The sequence below is a fragment of the Nicotiana sylvestris genome, chromosome 1, assembly GCF_000393655.2.
Source record: "Nicotiana sylvestris chromosome 1, ASM39365v2, whole genome shotgun sequence".
NCBI lineage: Eukaryota > Viridiplantae > Streptophyta > Magnoliopsida > Solanales > Solanaceae > Nicotiana > Nicotiana sylvestris.
The window spans coordinates 174,587,554-174,603,355 of NC_091057.1; the positions used below are offsets into that span (position 1 = coordinate 174,587,554).

Here is a 15,802-nt window from a genome sequence, read left to right on the forward strand (position 1 = left end):
GGTAAGCAACCCCCACTTCCAACCGAGAGGTTGTGAGTTCGAGTCTCCCAGCAAGGTGAGAAGTTCTTGGAGGGAAGAATGCCGGGCTTCTATTTGGAAACAGTCTCTCTACCCTAGGGTAGGGGTAATGTTTAAAAAGTGTAATACACTAAAAATTAAATGACTATACGTAAAATTATTCGTCAAGTGTAACGGAGTTGTAGTTGTTATAATTATAGTAGTGTTATTTTTGTTTTGATATGTCATATTCGTAATTGAGGAAAGGGACAAAATATAGTAAAGCAAAAAAATATTAAAGTAATTACTTGCATTTCAAGTATGGGAGAGCTTTTATGTGGAGTTGGGACACCTCCATCAATACCTACGAACTCCACTCGCAAATAGACAAAATTAAAGATAGTCACGCCTCTTATAATACAAACAACCTCTCAACTTAAAAAAAATGATTGATTTGGTTTAATTATAAAGCAAAATAATCATTTTCTAATTACCAAAATACATACACATTATTATTATTATAGTGTAAATAAACAATGCACATTAAAAATCATTAAGAAATAAGTGAAACACAAAATTATGATTTGCTTAGCGTAACGTCTTTCCAAAGATTCACAAAACCCCAAAACCACCCAATAGCCTAAAGAGGATGTACCAATTTTCTGTACCCCCAAATCTGAGCCTTTTCACTCACCTCTTTCCTCCTCCTCCTTTACTCTCACCGGAAAACCACTGCTCTATTTTAAAGTTATTCTGCTTTAAAATTAGTGTTGTTTGAGCTGTAAAATCTTGATAAAATGTGGACTTTATCAGAAACTCATAATGGGGTTTTGAGTTATGGTGGGATTTCTTGAATCTTGATCTTTCTTTTGCAGGATTTAGGCCATGGCGACACTGAAACAGCTAATGGGTAAGTGTATTTTGTTTTGAAAATACAATGTGAGAGCTGAATTTCCTATTTTGGAGAGAAAGAGTGAGAGTTACTGTGTGTGTGTGTGAGAGAGAGATGATGGTGGCTGCTGTTTCAACAAGTGGCCGACAAAACCCCAAAGATGAACCTTCAAGAAGACCCCCATTGTTGCCAGACAACAATGGAGTTGGAGTTTCTGCTAACCTTAAAAGACCCAAATCAAGAACTGTCCAATCTCGTTATATGTCTCCTTCTCCTTCAACTTCCTCTTCAAATTCTTCTTCACTATCTTCAAATTCAACTTCTGCTAGTACTAGAAGATTCCCTTCTCCTTTAGTTTCTAGAAATTTGTCAAATACTACTACTCCTGTTTCAGCTCCCAAAAGATCTGTTTCAGTGACTGACCGGAGGCGGTCGTCTGCTGTTTCTAGACCTCTTACACCTGATCTTGATTCTAAAGTAAGCAGTAATGTAGGTGAAGTTTCTGCAGCAACAAAGCTGCTGGTGACTTCTACTAGGAGTTTATCAGTTTCATTTCAAGGTGAAACCTTTTCACTTCCTGTAAGTAAGACTAAGGTGGCTCCACCTTCTCCTAATTTGAGTAGTTTAAGGAAAGGAACCCCTGAGAGGAGGAGGAGTACTAGTAGTAGTAGTACTGCTACTCCCCTTAGAGGGAGAGCTGATTATGGTGGGGCAGATCAGTTGGAGAATTCTAAGCCTATTGATCAGCATCGTTGGCCAGGGAGGGCTAGGCAGGGGAATCTGTTGGCGAGGAGCTTAGATTGTAGTAATAATAATGGGGATAGAAACAAGGTTATTGGATCTGGGAATGTAATTAGGACACTGCAGCAATCTATGATTGATGAAAGGAGGGCTTCGTTCGATGGCAGGTTGAGTCTTGATTTGGGAAATGCTGAACCGGCTTTGAAGGCTGTTGAACAACCTCAGGACGTAAATAATGAGTCGTCTCTACCGTCTGATCTTACCGCGTCTGACACGGATAGTGTTTCTTCTGGTAGTACTTCAGGAGTGCAGGAGTGTGGTGGGAGTTCACGTATACGCGGTGTGCCTCGTGGCATTGTTGTTTCTGCTAGGTTTTGGCAAGAAACAAATAGTAGGTTGAGGAGGTTGCAGGATCCTGGGTCGCCTTTATCGACAAGTCCAGGGTCCAAATTGGTTGTGCCACAGAAGTTGAGAAAGTACTCTAGTGATGTCCCAATATCGTCCCCACGAACAATGTCATCACCTATTCGTGGAAACATTCGGTCTGCATCTCCTAGTAAGCTTATTGGATCATCTCCTTCCAGGGGAATGCCTAGTCCATCACGTGTCAGAAATGTGGTTAGTACTATTAATAGTAACTTCGTTGAGACCCCTTCAGTTCTTAGTTTTGCTGTTGATGTTCGGAGGGGGAAGGTAGGCGAAAATCGAATTGTTGATGCACACTTATTGCGGCTTCTGTACAATCGACACTTACAGTGGCGTTTTGTAAATGCTACGACTGAAGCAACTTTGCTGGTGCAAAAACACAATGCAGAGGTAAAGCTATACTTTTCACTGTAAAGTTTGAATCTCTTAATTTGATTTCAATATCTCACTATAATGTGTTGTGTGTACCCCTAAGTATTACTTACTAGTATTAAAATCAACTGGGCCCGAATATAGCGGAATATGTAGAGAACTTGTATCGCAGACTACAACTTGTCTTGGAATTGAGGTGTAGTTGATTGATTGGTTTGTTGTGTATACCCCTTCAACTTCAAACTTTTTTTCCCCTGATTATATTCTTTTTCCTTCTAAATTTTTGTGGGATGTGAGAAATAAGAAAAAGGGAGCTCAGGTTCTTCCATACCTTGCAGAAGAACTATGTGAACAAGTCACTTCAAATCATTCCTCTTGCATGAATTTTCCTTTGGTAGGGTATAAATGACTTCTAGGGATAAGAAAAGCACATCCCTAATAGTAATAGATCTTTAGTGATTGACATTTCTATATACAGAATGCAGGCAGTTAACTATACATGTGGGCAACTCATGCTAACTCCAAAAATAAATTAAAGTTCAGTTTTAAAATTTGATTAAACGTTTTACCTATTCCATGGATTTTCATTCGGTTTTGTTCTCTCCATATAATCCATATAATTGCTTGTGGGACTACATTCTCTAATCCGCTGGTTCTTCTTTTCTGTCCCCTCCATCACTGAATAGTCTGATAACAGTCCTAGGCATTGTCTTGCTAGCACCAAAAAGTTGCAAAAATAAATTCCACTGCTTGGTTGGCTATCTTACGGAGAATGAGAAAATGATTAATATCTTCATTAGCTTCTTTGCACAAAAAATGTACCCAGCTGATATGTATTCTTTTGTTCCTTGTCTAATTATCAACTGTTAAAATTGTGTCTCAAGCTGCTGTCCGAACAAAGAAGTTTACCTAGCTAGGAGCATGGTTAGGCCAAATTGCCTTGCAAGGAACTCTCTTGCTTCCTGATCTTATATGAATTAAACCTCCAATTATTAGTTTGTGGATAAGAGATGTTGCAAGAGAAGTTTTTAACTGAAGTTATAACACTTCATATATTGTCATCTATTTGGTCATTATTCTTCTCACTTGCTAATTGAGATAGGTAACTTTTACTGAAATTCTATCTGTTAATGTTGATCAATCCACTGGTTATGCAGTTCTTTTTTTAGAAAGCTTCGATCAGATCCTTCCTTTTGTTCAAGTCGTCTTGTAAATAGCTTCATTTCACTAGGAACAATAAATATTGAAGGTCTTATCTTAGTTCCTTTAATAAGTTTATGCTGATTGATAAACAAGATCCCTACCCATTTTATAAGTTAAAATGTTGTACTTTTTGCAGAAAACTTTGTGGAACGCATGGATAACAATATCAGATTTACGTGATACAATCACTAAGAAAAGACACAGGCTACAGCTGCTGAGGCAGAAATTGAAGCTAGCTTCCATTTTAAAGGGACAGGTATGGTACCAGTCCTTTGTTTCTCTTGGTACATTTTCCATATTATTAATTCTTGCTGGATTTTTGGGTGATATCATCTTTTGATTTCATGCTTATTTCGCTATATTCCGTTGAAAAGATATTCCCTAGAAGGTTAAATCAATTAATCAACCAGCCTGATGCAGCCTAACTTTGGCCCTCTTTTTATTGAGAAGGCTAAGAAAAACTTTGCCCTCTATTAGCATAGTTTGTTTGATTATTAAGCATAGATGCTACTTAGTTTAATCCTAATTTACCTTTCACTGTCAATACCCCTTTAATATCCCAAAACTTTATCTTATTATCCTTAATAAAAAATCCTCCCTCCTCTGCCGATAATTATTGAATATGGTGTAGCTTGATCTACTTCTTTTGGCATATGAAAAGAAACCCTCTAATGCATCATCCATGAATGATGACTATAATTGGAATGTGCCAATGGTACCAGTTCAGGCCCTTAATATTTTCAAATTTCCTTAAAATGTATAATTGTATTCAAATGACAGTGGATATTCTGCTATTTCATCATGCTTGATCCCTGGACTCATTGAAACCCAAGCTAGTTTCATCTAATACCTTTGCATTGTCTTCGCTTTCCATCTTCCTTTGCGCTTTTCTCTAAGGCATGTATAACATGAATCTTATATTTCTCAGCAAATACTAACTGTGGGCATCTCAATACGAGTGATGCTGTTGACCTTTTGACATTTGCCTCTTAACTTTGCCCATGAATTTTATTGACTACTCCACTCGTGTCAGGCCTATCCGGGATGGAAATGTTCTATGCTCCTTTCTAGCTGACACCAAATACAACTCTTAACATTCCGAGGAATTTTAACCCATCTTAGTTGGTCTGATGAACTTTTCACAGAACGTTGAGAAAGTATAGAGAGAGACACAGGAAAAGTTTCTTTTTGGGAGTGCATTTTGTTAGGAACAACCCAAAATATAATTTAGGACAATTTCTGACTTAAGGGAGTTGATCCGTTTCTTACTGATACATGGGATGTTTATTGCATGAGTAGATGAGGAAAGAGAGGTAAATGGATTACCCTACCTAACCCAATTATCCACTGTTCAAGCTTTCTCTCACCGCTAAGCGCGGATTTCAAAATTGATTGTTTTAGTCTCTTTGCTTTGCTATTCTGTCACGACCCAATTTAGGATTGTGACCGGCGCTTAGGAGCAAGTGCTCCCAAGTAAGCCTCATCGGTAATTTTACAGAAAATCGGACAGAGTTTCCCCTGTTTTTGGACCATCCCAAAAATTTTCCTGTCTCAAATCAACAACCAAACATCCTAATATCATACAAAACAATTGACAACTTGTCAATTAACCAATACAAGTCTCCACCATAACTAAACCACCAACTAACCACTAGAAATACTAATTTATCTCCAACTTTGATAAATGAGAACGATACTCAACATTAGACTATAATAACAAAAGAATACTCATGACACTAAAATAATGACTATGGAGCGACTTTAAGAGTTCAATGAAAAGACCATAACAATAAATAAAATCTTTGTCCACGCGAACAAGTGCGAGGCTCACCGAGAAATATCAACCTGTGCGTTCTAATTAACGAAATCCTCGCCTGCGTCAACTGCTGTCTCTGTAAAAAAAAATTAGCGAGGAATGAGTCGCTAGCTCAGTGAGTAATAACACTTAACCACAAACGTTTTTATTTGGGGACAAGTCAGAAACATGCTAGTATCTCTAAGAGAAAATATATAAAAATGCCCTTTCAGAAACAATAAATAATTTTCAGTCTCATCACACTTTTCTTGTAGTAAAATATAATTAACAATTCAGTAATAAGCTCGGTAACCACTGTATACTATCAGTATTCACATTTTGGGAGGTTTCAATGAACGGATCATGTAATCGGTATAACTGTGGACTTCTTCGCAAGAAGTCAAATATAACGGTAGTCCCTACTCGAGGGAAGTCGGTAACAGTATGCTAGTTCTACCTTCCCACTAGCGAGGGCTATAACGGTAATCGGTAATTACAAGGTGCACCAGGTCTAACGAACCCGCCATTAGCTACGGGATCCTTCAATGTCTACTCCCATTTATACTTGTCTCTGTAATTCGTATATACTCGTTGAAACTATTTTAAACAATATAGGGCATTTCAGTTCTTATCAAATCATATAATTTCCTTTCGATACCAGTAAATTCAAGTTACGGTAAAACATATCTAGTGACATCAAGAATATTTAAAACAACGGTAATCATGTCAAATAACTATTCGGTCTCATATCGAGTAAAAGACTTGTCCCACACGAAATAATCAGTAACATATTCATGTTAAAAATCATGTGTAAATCATGCAAGTTATGAAAACACAAATTGCGGTAAGATTACTACTCACCGAACTCGTACCGAAATACCAACTTCTTCACCTCAAGCAACTCGTACAAATTCCTCCAATCAATCTATAATTACATAATATCGATCTCATGTTAATTGCCTCATTTAGGCTACATCCATCACTAATTTAGAATACCCAATCCTCCGAGTTTTATATTTTATCATCAATTCGCTGAATTATATTTACCCATGCTATGAGTAATTTAAATTAGTCCAAAATCTTTTAAATAAAAAGGTATTTATATGGTTTGTTCCCTTTACTGTTCAACTTCCTTAATCGTGTGCATAAATTGAAACTGAAATAACTTTACCATCCATAATATTCCTTCTTAATTGGTACTTATCTTTTGTGCTCAATAACTTGTATAATATAGACAATATTTCAAGAAAATTCCAAAGAGATTACCTTTTCTCTAAGCCGTGTAGTAGTTTCACAGAGAGCAATTATAAAACTTCACGAAACGTTGTTGATCGAAGCTTTTCTGACCAAAGATTTAGTGCTTAAAGCTTTTTCCTCCTTGCTGAAAATTTTCCCCACGGTGGTGAAGCTTAAAGCTTCATAACTTCTTCAATTCTACTCTTTCTTTAACTTAGGGCTTTTATTTGTCTTCTGCTTTCTACAGAAGCTTAAGTGCGGCACTTTCCCCTTCGCAATTCCCTTTACTCCTCTTTTATAATATAATGCTCTATTCCCTTCTTTTTTTTAAATGACCAATAAGCCTCTAACTTAAATATGGGTTACTACATATTCAGAATGAGAGTAACTTGCTATATGTTCTTAAGTTTTTGCCCCATACAGAAAGCCCACTTTCTAATCTTCGCTTCTGCATGTAGCAATGCAATTCCTTCTGTTTTAGAAGTTCATATTTAAAAGAGTGTTGTTTTACTTCAGTTTCTTGCAGAAGTAAGATTACTATAAAAGTAGTCAATGAATTCTTTGATGTTTTTTCCTACTCCGGCAGCGAGTACCAGACTCCTCTGTGTTTGCCTTGTTGTCTGATTTTCTGCAGTCGGGTAGCAATTAAATTCTAGTTTTCAGCCACAATATATGAAAAAATCCCTGAAATACGTGAATATAATTTGCAACTAAAAATGCATCCAGTTCCATCTCAGTTGGTTTATATTTTCTCAGCTCAAATACTATCTTTTATGTTTCATATATAGTGCCATCCTCGTCAGTTTTCAGCCAAAGTAGAGCCAATTCTTCTGGAAATCCACTCCTGATCGGAAAGTCTGACTGTTTATATCAACTGCGATTCGTTATTCTGAATAAGTGTTTGAGACTTTGAGAGCAAGTGTCTTCCAGTTGATCTAGTTGATGTGGTCTTGTAGTAGTTATCAGAGAGAATAACTAGAGGCATAATATGATATTGCTGAGCTAAGTTAATTCTTTTCTTCTGTAGATGATGTCCTTAGAAGATTGGGCTCCATTTGATAAAGAACACTCCATCTCACTGCTTGGAGCAATTGAAGCCTTGAAAGCTAGCACTCTCCGTCTACCGGTCATTGGAGGAGCTCATGTATGTAACTCGGCGACACTTTATATTTTGGTTTTAGGCTTCGTTTCTGATTTTCATAAAGAGATCACATGTAGTTTAATGTAATCTGTGTGTTAATAACAACAGGTTGACATCCAAAACTTGAAGGATGCTGTTAGTTCAGCGCATGGTGTGATGCAGGCAATGGCATCCTCAGTCGGTTCCATTTTGGGCAAGGTAACCTCATTTTCATCTTGCTATCTTTCTGTTAATGGTGACTGTTGCCGTGAATTCAGTTAATGCATAGTGAATGTACTAGTTCCTCTTCATTTTTCTTTGCTTTTGATAAAGCTGTTAGGACGTTTAAGCATCATAGAATATTTTCTATCAAGTAGCTCACAACTGTTGTTGAAGTTTATATTAAATAGCGATCCTCTTCAAATTCTGTAATCTCTCTCTCATCTAACAACTGCTCCTCAATCCCAAGCAAGTTCCCGTTCGGCTATATGAATCATCACTTTCCGTGTCGCTCCATTTAAGCTCATCTCCGTACACTATTATATAAAGTAAAATAAAAATAAGAACAAAGGACTAAAGGACTAGAAATCATTGGACCTAAGGTACACATACTAACATGACTAAGACTTAATCCGAAAAATTGGTATCGCCTGTACGGATTTTTTTCTTCCATTTGTGCCCTTTTTTTCTCGTCTCAAGTAATAAAAAAAAACCTAGTCAAAGGAAGCTGCATTTTCTTTTTCATCTCAGTTATTTCAAAATAATTCCTTTAACAAGAAGATTTCTCAGGTTTTGCTGGTGCTGCAGTAAAAACGATATTTTACTCAGAGGATTCCATAAGAGATTCTAAATAATAACAAGGAACTTATAGGTAGTTTATTACTTGGAATCTATAACAGTTCATATAAACCCCAATGGAAAATAGGGAAAAAAGGGGCAACCCTTTAAATCTCCAGAGTTACAACATCATATAGGAAAAATATAAGGAAAATAAAAGAAAGGAAAGAAGATCAGTTTCCATCTAACAAGCCAACTTCTCAACACTCATGAAAGGAGTGAAGTGATCAGAAAAAGGAATTAAGAAAGACAAGAAAAGTATAACAAAGAGAAGTCTTCATGCTGAAAAGTGAAAACCTTTGTTTCCAGAGCTGTAGAATGCAATATAGTGGTGAAAATCATTAGGCAGCTTTATTGGATTTTATCTGTTAGAATCATGGTTTCTTGATAGAAGAAAGTGATGTCAATCGTCTGCAATTTTGTTTAGGAGAAAAAAGTAAGAAATTAAAAGCTTGCCCATTCTTTGATCCAATTTCATTGTTTTGAATGAAATGATTTTGCCAAGTAGTCCGAGGAAGGTCTGTTGCATGAGATAGTCGTATATTTGTACATAAAGTTGGAATGAATTGAACAAGCAATTTGGAAGAGACAAATTGCCTTACTGGCAATTAGCAGAAATTTTACCCTGTCATGAAAGCAATTTGCAGTTTTACTGGTAGAACTAGAAAATAATGAAGTTGAGTAAGAATCTGTAACCGACCAACATAAACTAGAGAAACTTCTGGACATGAGTATCGTCCGCAAAGATCAAGGACAAATACATGAATACAAGGAATGAACATTAGGGTTAAGTAAGCTGGAATATAAAGCAGAATAAAAAATGAAGGACAAATACATGAACATAAGATTTGGTGGAGGGTAAGGAAAAAATCTGACCTCACCTTGTGAAGTTTAGATTCCACTTGCCATGTTGCTCGAGTATTTGGCTGATTAAATTACTACCTGGAGGCTTGTGCACTTGATTACACAATGGTTAGACTTGGAACTCCAGTTCTCGACTGAAGGCTAGACCAAAAGATTTACTTAATAACATAAGTTAGAAATTATAGTTCATTTCAACCTATGAAAGGTCGAAAGCGGACTGCATAAGTTCACTTATTCCCTTTGCAATTGGAAAAGGATGAGATTAGCTCAGCTAGTGTCTGACAGAAATATGCATAAAGTCATTAGTTATAGTATAGTATAATAATAGCTGGAATTAGATTTTATCAACAAAAAATAAGAAAGTAATAGCTGGAATTAGCGATGAAACATGTTTGCCGAGTTCCAGCGTAGGTCTAATATTCTATGTTGCTCGGGCTCGGGTGCAGTATCCGATCCAGGTGCGGATCTAGAGGTCGGATCCTTCATAATCTAAATTTAAGATTCGGGGGATATGGATCCAGGTATAGATATGGGTGCGGGGATTCGGCTAAAAGTAATTCAAAATTTTGAAAATAGATCTATAAAAATATCCTAAATTATGAAAAATATTCTGTGGAGAATTTATAGGTTGTGGAGTGCAACCAATAATTCAATCTTTCATTTTGGGAATTTCTCAGGTTGTAGGCACTAGCAAGCAGCAAGTAAAATTCAATATTTCATTTTTCATTAATCCTCAAATTTGTCCATGAATTGTGGTCAAAGTACCCAATCTCAATTGACCACACCCGGTATGAATCCCACACCTTTACCAGTACTAGTATCATGTTGACACGTGTGCAGCAGTAAAAATGAAGAGTCCGCGCATCATAGCTAATATTAGTCTTCCAGAATAAACTCTATTCAGTTCTAGGTTTCACATGCATCAAATCTTTTTTATAAGGATCGCATGCATCAAGTCTTCTTGATTGTATACAAGCAACACCAAAAAAAAGTATACTTTCGCGAACCACCTCATTCAGAAATTTAAGCTGTAAACGGCAGGATACTCTGGTTTTTAAAATACTGTCTTTAACACATTGTATTCAAGCAGTGCATTTGACACCTTAGGATCTAATTGGTTCCCAAAACCAGTTCCACATACAAGAAATTCAACAAACAGCTAGTTTGTGTGGCAAGTGATCTGTAACTCCAGCTTCATTTTTGCAGAAATGGGATAATTACTGTAGCCTAGTGACTGTCCAATCCTGTTATCCAGATATACAACAAACAACTAAAACTACGCCTCTACTCTAAGCTAGTTGCTTTCAGCCAATCCTATAATCTAATGACTAGGAGAGCCTTGGCCCAACGGTATAAGTTGCCGCCGTATGACTAGTAGGTCGCAGTTTCAAGCCGCGGAAACAACCTCTTAAAGTAATGTAAGGTAAGGCTGCGTGCATAAGACCCAATGTGGTCCAATCCTTCTCCTGACCCGAGCGTAACTGGAGCTTGGAGCTTAGTGCACAGCGCTATCCTTTTATAAGTCAAAATAACCATCTCATTAATAGACATGAAGGTGGCAAAAGTTGAATAGATACAAGTATCTATATTAAGCTTCAGAAAATCTAACCATTTTTGCAAAAAGAAATATGTTCTTTGCACCAGAAGTATAAGTAAAAAAGTGTGCAGCTCTTGATTTTCACATCGGCTTCTCAACTCATCTGACTCTTTTGTTAATTTTGGTTTCTCCCCAATCCTCTGCAAGATGCATGAAAGTGCTATTCTCATACTGACCTTTTTTTCTAGTTTTGCTCAATCTCCTTTTCAAAATGGCTTTTGCAACTGTTCAGGAAGCAGCCATGAAATGTTAAACATCAAGTACACCAAATTCCATAACCCATCTGCATACTTGCAATGAAGCAAGTAGTAAAGGGGCAGCCCAGTGCACAAAGTATCCCGCATTTATGTAGGGTCCGGGGAAGAGCAAGTAGTCTCACCACTTTTCTTGCACACGCGACACCATCTTACCAATGTGCAATCCCTCAAGTTTTGCACTGTATAAGATTCCATGTGACCGCCACGTAAAGAAGGTTATCCTTTTGGTGCCCCCATCTTCCTAATATTTCATAACATGATTCCTCTCTCTCTCTTTTTGAGATGAAATAAGGTAATTTTATTAAACTTCAGTACCAAGAGGGTACTGTACATAGTACAAAGGAGAGAATTACAAGGTCTCCACATTCCTCTCCTCCCTTATCGTCTAGACAAAGCAATCTCACCAAGGAACAAGTCTAACCCAGGCCCCTCCACACCATCCTGGATGTCCCTCCACTGTCACTAGGCTATATATTGCTTGAAGAAAATGGTCTTTTCTTCATTCTCCGTCCTGAATAATTCTTTTAAAAGATCCATCCCAGGAAATTCCATGTGTCCCCTTTATTAGTAATTCCGCCGGCAATGCCTCTCTATTGTCTGCAATTGGCCTGTCTATTGGAAGTTGATCGCTTTGCTATCTCGACTAACTATAATGTTGAGTGTAATTCTTCTGTTGTGTACCCACTCTTCAGGGTCCTTTTGAATTGGTGAATGTATACAAAGTTACGAACGTTACTTGTGTCTGTAGCACTGTCAAATTGACTATTAGATATTTTCTGTTGAATTCAGTCTCAACAGTAATGTAACATAGGCATCTTTGAAATATGAATAAGTGGTTCTGGTGCTCATTTAAGGATTACCGAGATTTGCTTTGCCTATGGAATAAATAAAAACATATGGAATGATGCTATCCATTATTGTTGGAGATCGTAATGGAATGAATTCTGGTGTAGCTGCAATACAGCTCTTGTTATTGTATGGTGGAAGTAGCTGAGCTAAGGATCATTACTTGTTCAAGAATGTAGACAGTGATGAATATGTGGGTTGTGGAAGTATCTGGTTGGAGCTTCCTGTGTTAAAAGTCCGTACTTTGATTTTTGAAAGTGGGGTATTAGTTGTTCTCGTGATATGTATCTTGAGGTTACCAGCAGTAGCAAAATTCCTCCTTCCAACTGAACTGCTGGTCCATATTAGTAGTAAACTAGTAATCGGCTACAACAGATGTGCTGTACTTTTATTATAACTTTTTAAAAATTTAACTGTTTTGATTGCGAAAGAAGATTTACTTTTAAGAAATATGATAGACTTGTGTGATAATTTGGTGGATGCCTAAAAAGTTTGTGATTTTTCAGGTGGAGGAATTAAATTCTTTGGTAAGTGAACTTGCCAAAGTAGCTGCCAAAGAGCAGGCTTCTCTTGAACAGTGCAAAGATTTCTTGTCGATGATAGCAACAATGCAGGTAATGCAGCAGCCATTTCATGTGTTCTTCTTCTGTGTAGGTCTTTTCATTACTCAGATTATGATTAACATTATGAATTGTGGACTAGGTAAAAGACTGTAGTTTGAGAACACACGTAATACAACATAACCGCGGATCAACAGCCTGACAAGACAGGTGTAGAACTGATGTTATTTGACAAAATTTTTAATGCTAACACCCTATAGTAACGGTGGCCAGAGCAAGAGAACGATGACTAGTCCTGGTTCTTGTTAGGCATTTTTGCAACGCATCTGCTCCCTGCTCATGTATTCTTCTCTGTCAGAAGATTTCGGAAATGATTTCTTTCCCACTAATCAGCTGTATACATGCTCTAATCTTTCGTTCTTTTCTTTTTCCACTGTTTGTCAAGGAAGAAGAGTAAAAAGAACTCGTGTATATATATGTAAAATTCTAATTAGACAATCATTCAGCAGTTCCTGGAACTTCCTAGTGTTTTCATCTCTCTGTATCTCTCTCTGTGTGCGCGCGCGTGTTGTTTCCTGTGAATGTGTAAGTGTTTGCTTCCCAGGTTCAAACTTGTAAGATTATGAAAGAGCTTAGTTTAGACAGGTTATTTTGGGAGAATATAGTTATGTAGTAGTTAGTAATTTTAATATTTGTACCTTCTTCCTAGGTAAAGAATTTGGAGAAATTTTAATATGTGACAAAGAATATTTAGTACTGGACCTGGAATCTATAACCTCAACACACAGTGAGAAGCACTTCGCATTTAATTTTCACACAAATTCCTACTTCGTAAGATTTGAACTGAAAACATTTTAATCTCAATACTGCCACCTAAACTTTATAATCATTAATTTAATACTCGCTTTGACTCATATTATCCGTTTTTAATGGTTTTTGCACCACTTAGTCATAGGAGTATTTTTCTAATCTTTTATCTCTCCCTCAAACGTTTTACTTAGCTAACACTATTGATTGGAGCAGGAAGGATAGATCTGCAAATAAAGAGATGATAAATGGCTTCATGTTCTTTTAAAATATTAAATATTTTTAAATTTAATTTAAGTTATCAAAATGATTAATTTTTAAAAATGAGAGGAAGTATTTGTCCAAAATAAATGACGTCCACATTGGCTTAGGGCAATTGGCACCAAGGAAGCGAGTATTGGGCCAGGAATAGAAGATGTAGACAAACAATGAGCAATAAAAAGTTGCCGACATAGTCGTAAAAATTGCACGGGGCACTCTATTTGGTCGCTCTCATTTAACCTATACTCATTTTTTTAAAAGTTTTAACTTGTATCAACTTTTTAAACAACTTCAGCCCCCTTTCTCCTCCTTCTCCTCCTTCGTTTTCTGGTATTTTTGTTTTTGGTTTGTTCCCAAATTCATAAAGTTATGATCTTTGGTACAAAACTTGGTTCGGTTGGAGAGAAAATCTTGAAGAAACTGTCCGTTTTCAGAATGCACATGGTAAATTTTGATGGTTTGGTATTTTTTTTATGAGGTTTCTCTGTGACAACAGAGCATTCTTGGAATTCTTAAATTTCAACCTTTTATCTTTCCTCTGAATTCAGGATACTTTTTGGTGGACTTTAATTTTAGGCTCTATCCTCATCTCTTGTATGTTAAAAAGCTTTTTAAAAAATTTCACCTTATATAGTGCTGAAGTTTTTATAAATGAACTAAATAACTTCAGCATCTCCTGCTGAAATTTTTGAAAAAGCTTTATGACAAAACTAATGAATCCAGGACAAAAAAACTTCAGCTTATATATTGCTAAAATTTTTACAAATGAACTAAGTAACTTCAGCATCTTCTGCTGAAATTTTTGAAAAAACTTATCCAGGACAAAAAAGCGTTCAGCTTATTTAGTGCTGAAATTTTTACAAATGAACTAAATAACTTCAACATCTTCTGCTGAAGTATTTTTAAAAAGCTTTATGACAAAACTAATGAATCCAGGACAAAAAAGCTTCAGCTATTTTGGTGCTGAAATCTTTACAAATGAACTAAATAACTTCAGCATCTTCTGCTGAAGTATTTTTAAAAAGCTTTATGACAAAACTAATGAATCCAGGACAAAAAAGCTTCAGCTATTTTAGTGCTGAAGTTTTTACAAATGAATTAAATAACTTCAGCATCTTAATCAAGACAAAAAAACTTTAGCGTATTGTGCCTTTGTTACTTCAGGCTCGTCTACTAGAATGTTGAAGTTTTGCGTGATTGTTTTTGCTACTTCAGCCCCGTATACTGAAGTTATGCAAAAAAGTGGGTACGCTTGCAATTTTTTTTACAAAGCGAGTATAAGTTAAAACGTGACCCGCAAAACGAGTATAGATACAAATCCCCCGACATAGTCAAGCGGTGGAGAGAAAGTGTGTGTTTCAAGTTGGACAAAAGAATTTGATTTCCAACGCATCCGACATTTTAAAATTTTAGGTCAACACTTCATATAAATTAAATATCGAGAAGTGAAAAATGATAAATAATTTGAGATGGAGGAAGTACATAATATAATCTGTTTGCGGAGCTCACCGCACTGCTATTCTGCTAAGATGTTAATTACATGTAATATCTATTTACTAAGATTATTTTTTTCTGCATTACAGTCAGACTTCTGTATAATATTTTTATCTAATAACACTTTACTATAAAAGTCAAATTTTTTCGGAATCAATTTTCATGTTATGTTATAATATATATTCTATATAACAGCAATTCATTATAATATCCAAAAATATTCGGAATAAATAAGACTGTTACAAAAAGGGTTGGCTGTATTAAGCAAATGGACAAAGCATTTGCTGTTCTCTTCTCACTTGCCTCGAGCTCGACTACAACAAAATTGAAGAGAACTCCTACAATACCAACTTGTTTATGGAATAACTATTCCCTTTGCCCTATTTTAACTGTCGGTCTCAAAATACTTGTCATTAGGAATTCAAGATTAAATTTATTATCTATTTGTAACTATACCCTTAATACTAAAAAAGTAGTAAGTAATTTCTTTTAATAAT

The 15,802-nt window shown here is 36.2% G+C and overlaps 1 protein-coding gene across 1 annotated transcript; it reads left to right on the plus strand.

Moving 5' to 3' along the window:
* The first annotated feature begins 884 nt into the window (after positions 1-884).
* Positions 885-13,261, plus strand: LOC104243982 (QWRF motif-containing protein 2). The gene is made up of 6 exons (XM_009799269.2): positions 885-2,446; positions 3,768-3,887; positions 7,690-7,806; positions 7,912-8,001; positions 12,690-12,797; positions 12,886-13,261. Exons 1-6 carry the CDS (start codon positions 1,004-1,006, stop codon positions 12,943-12,945), a joined length of 1,938 nt encoding a protein of 645 aa, XP_009797571.1. The 5' UTR covers positions 885-1,003; the 3' UTR covers positions 12,946-13,261.
* Positions 13,262-15,802: the final 2,541 nt, after the last annotated feature.

What these genes read in the sequence shown, in the direction of transcription:
- LOC104243982 (XM_009799269.2), top strand. Translation starts at nt 1,004, where the DNA reads ATGATGGTGGCTGCTGTTTCAACAAGTGGCCGACAAAACCCCAAAGAT. An exon ending in TCGGTTCCATTTTGGGCAAG is followed by an intron (nt 8,002 to 12,689) that starts GTAACCTCATTT and finishes GTGATTTTTCAG; the next exon opens with GTGGAGGAATTAAATTCTTT. An exon ending in CGATGATAGCAACAATGCAG is followed by an intron (nt 12,798 to 12,885) that starts GTAATGCAGCAG and finishes ATTGTGGACTAG; the next exon opens with GTAAAAGACTGTAGTTTGAG.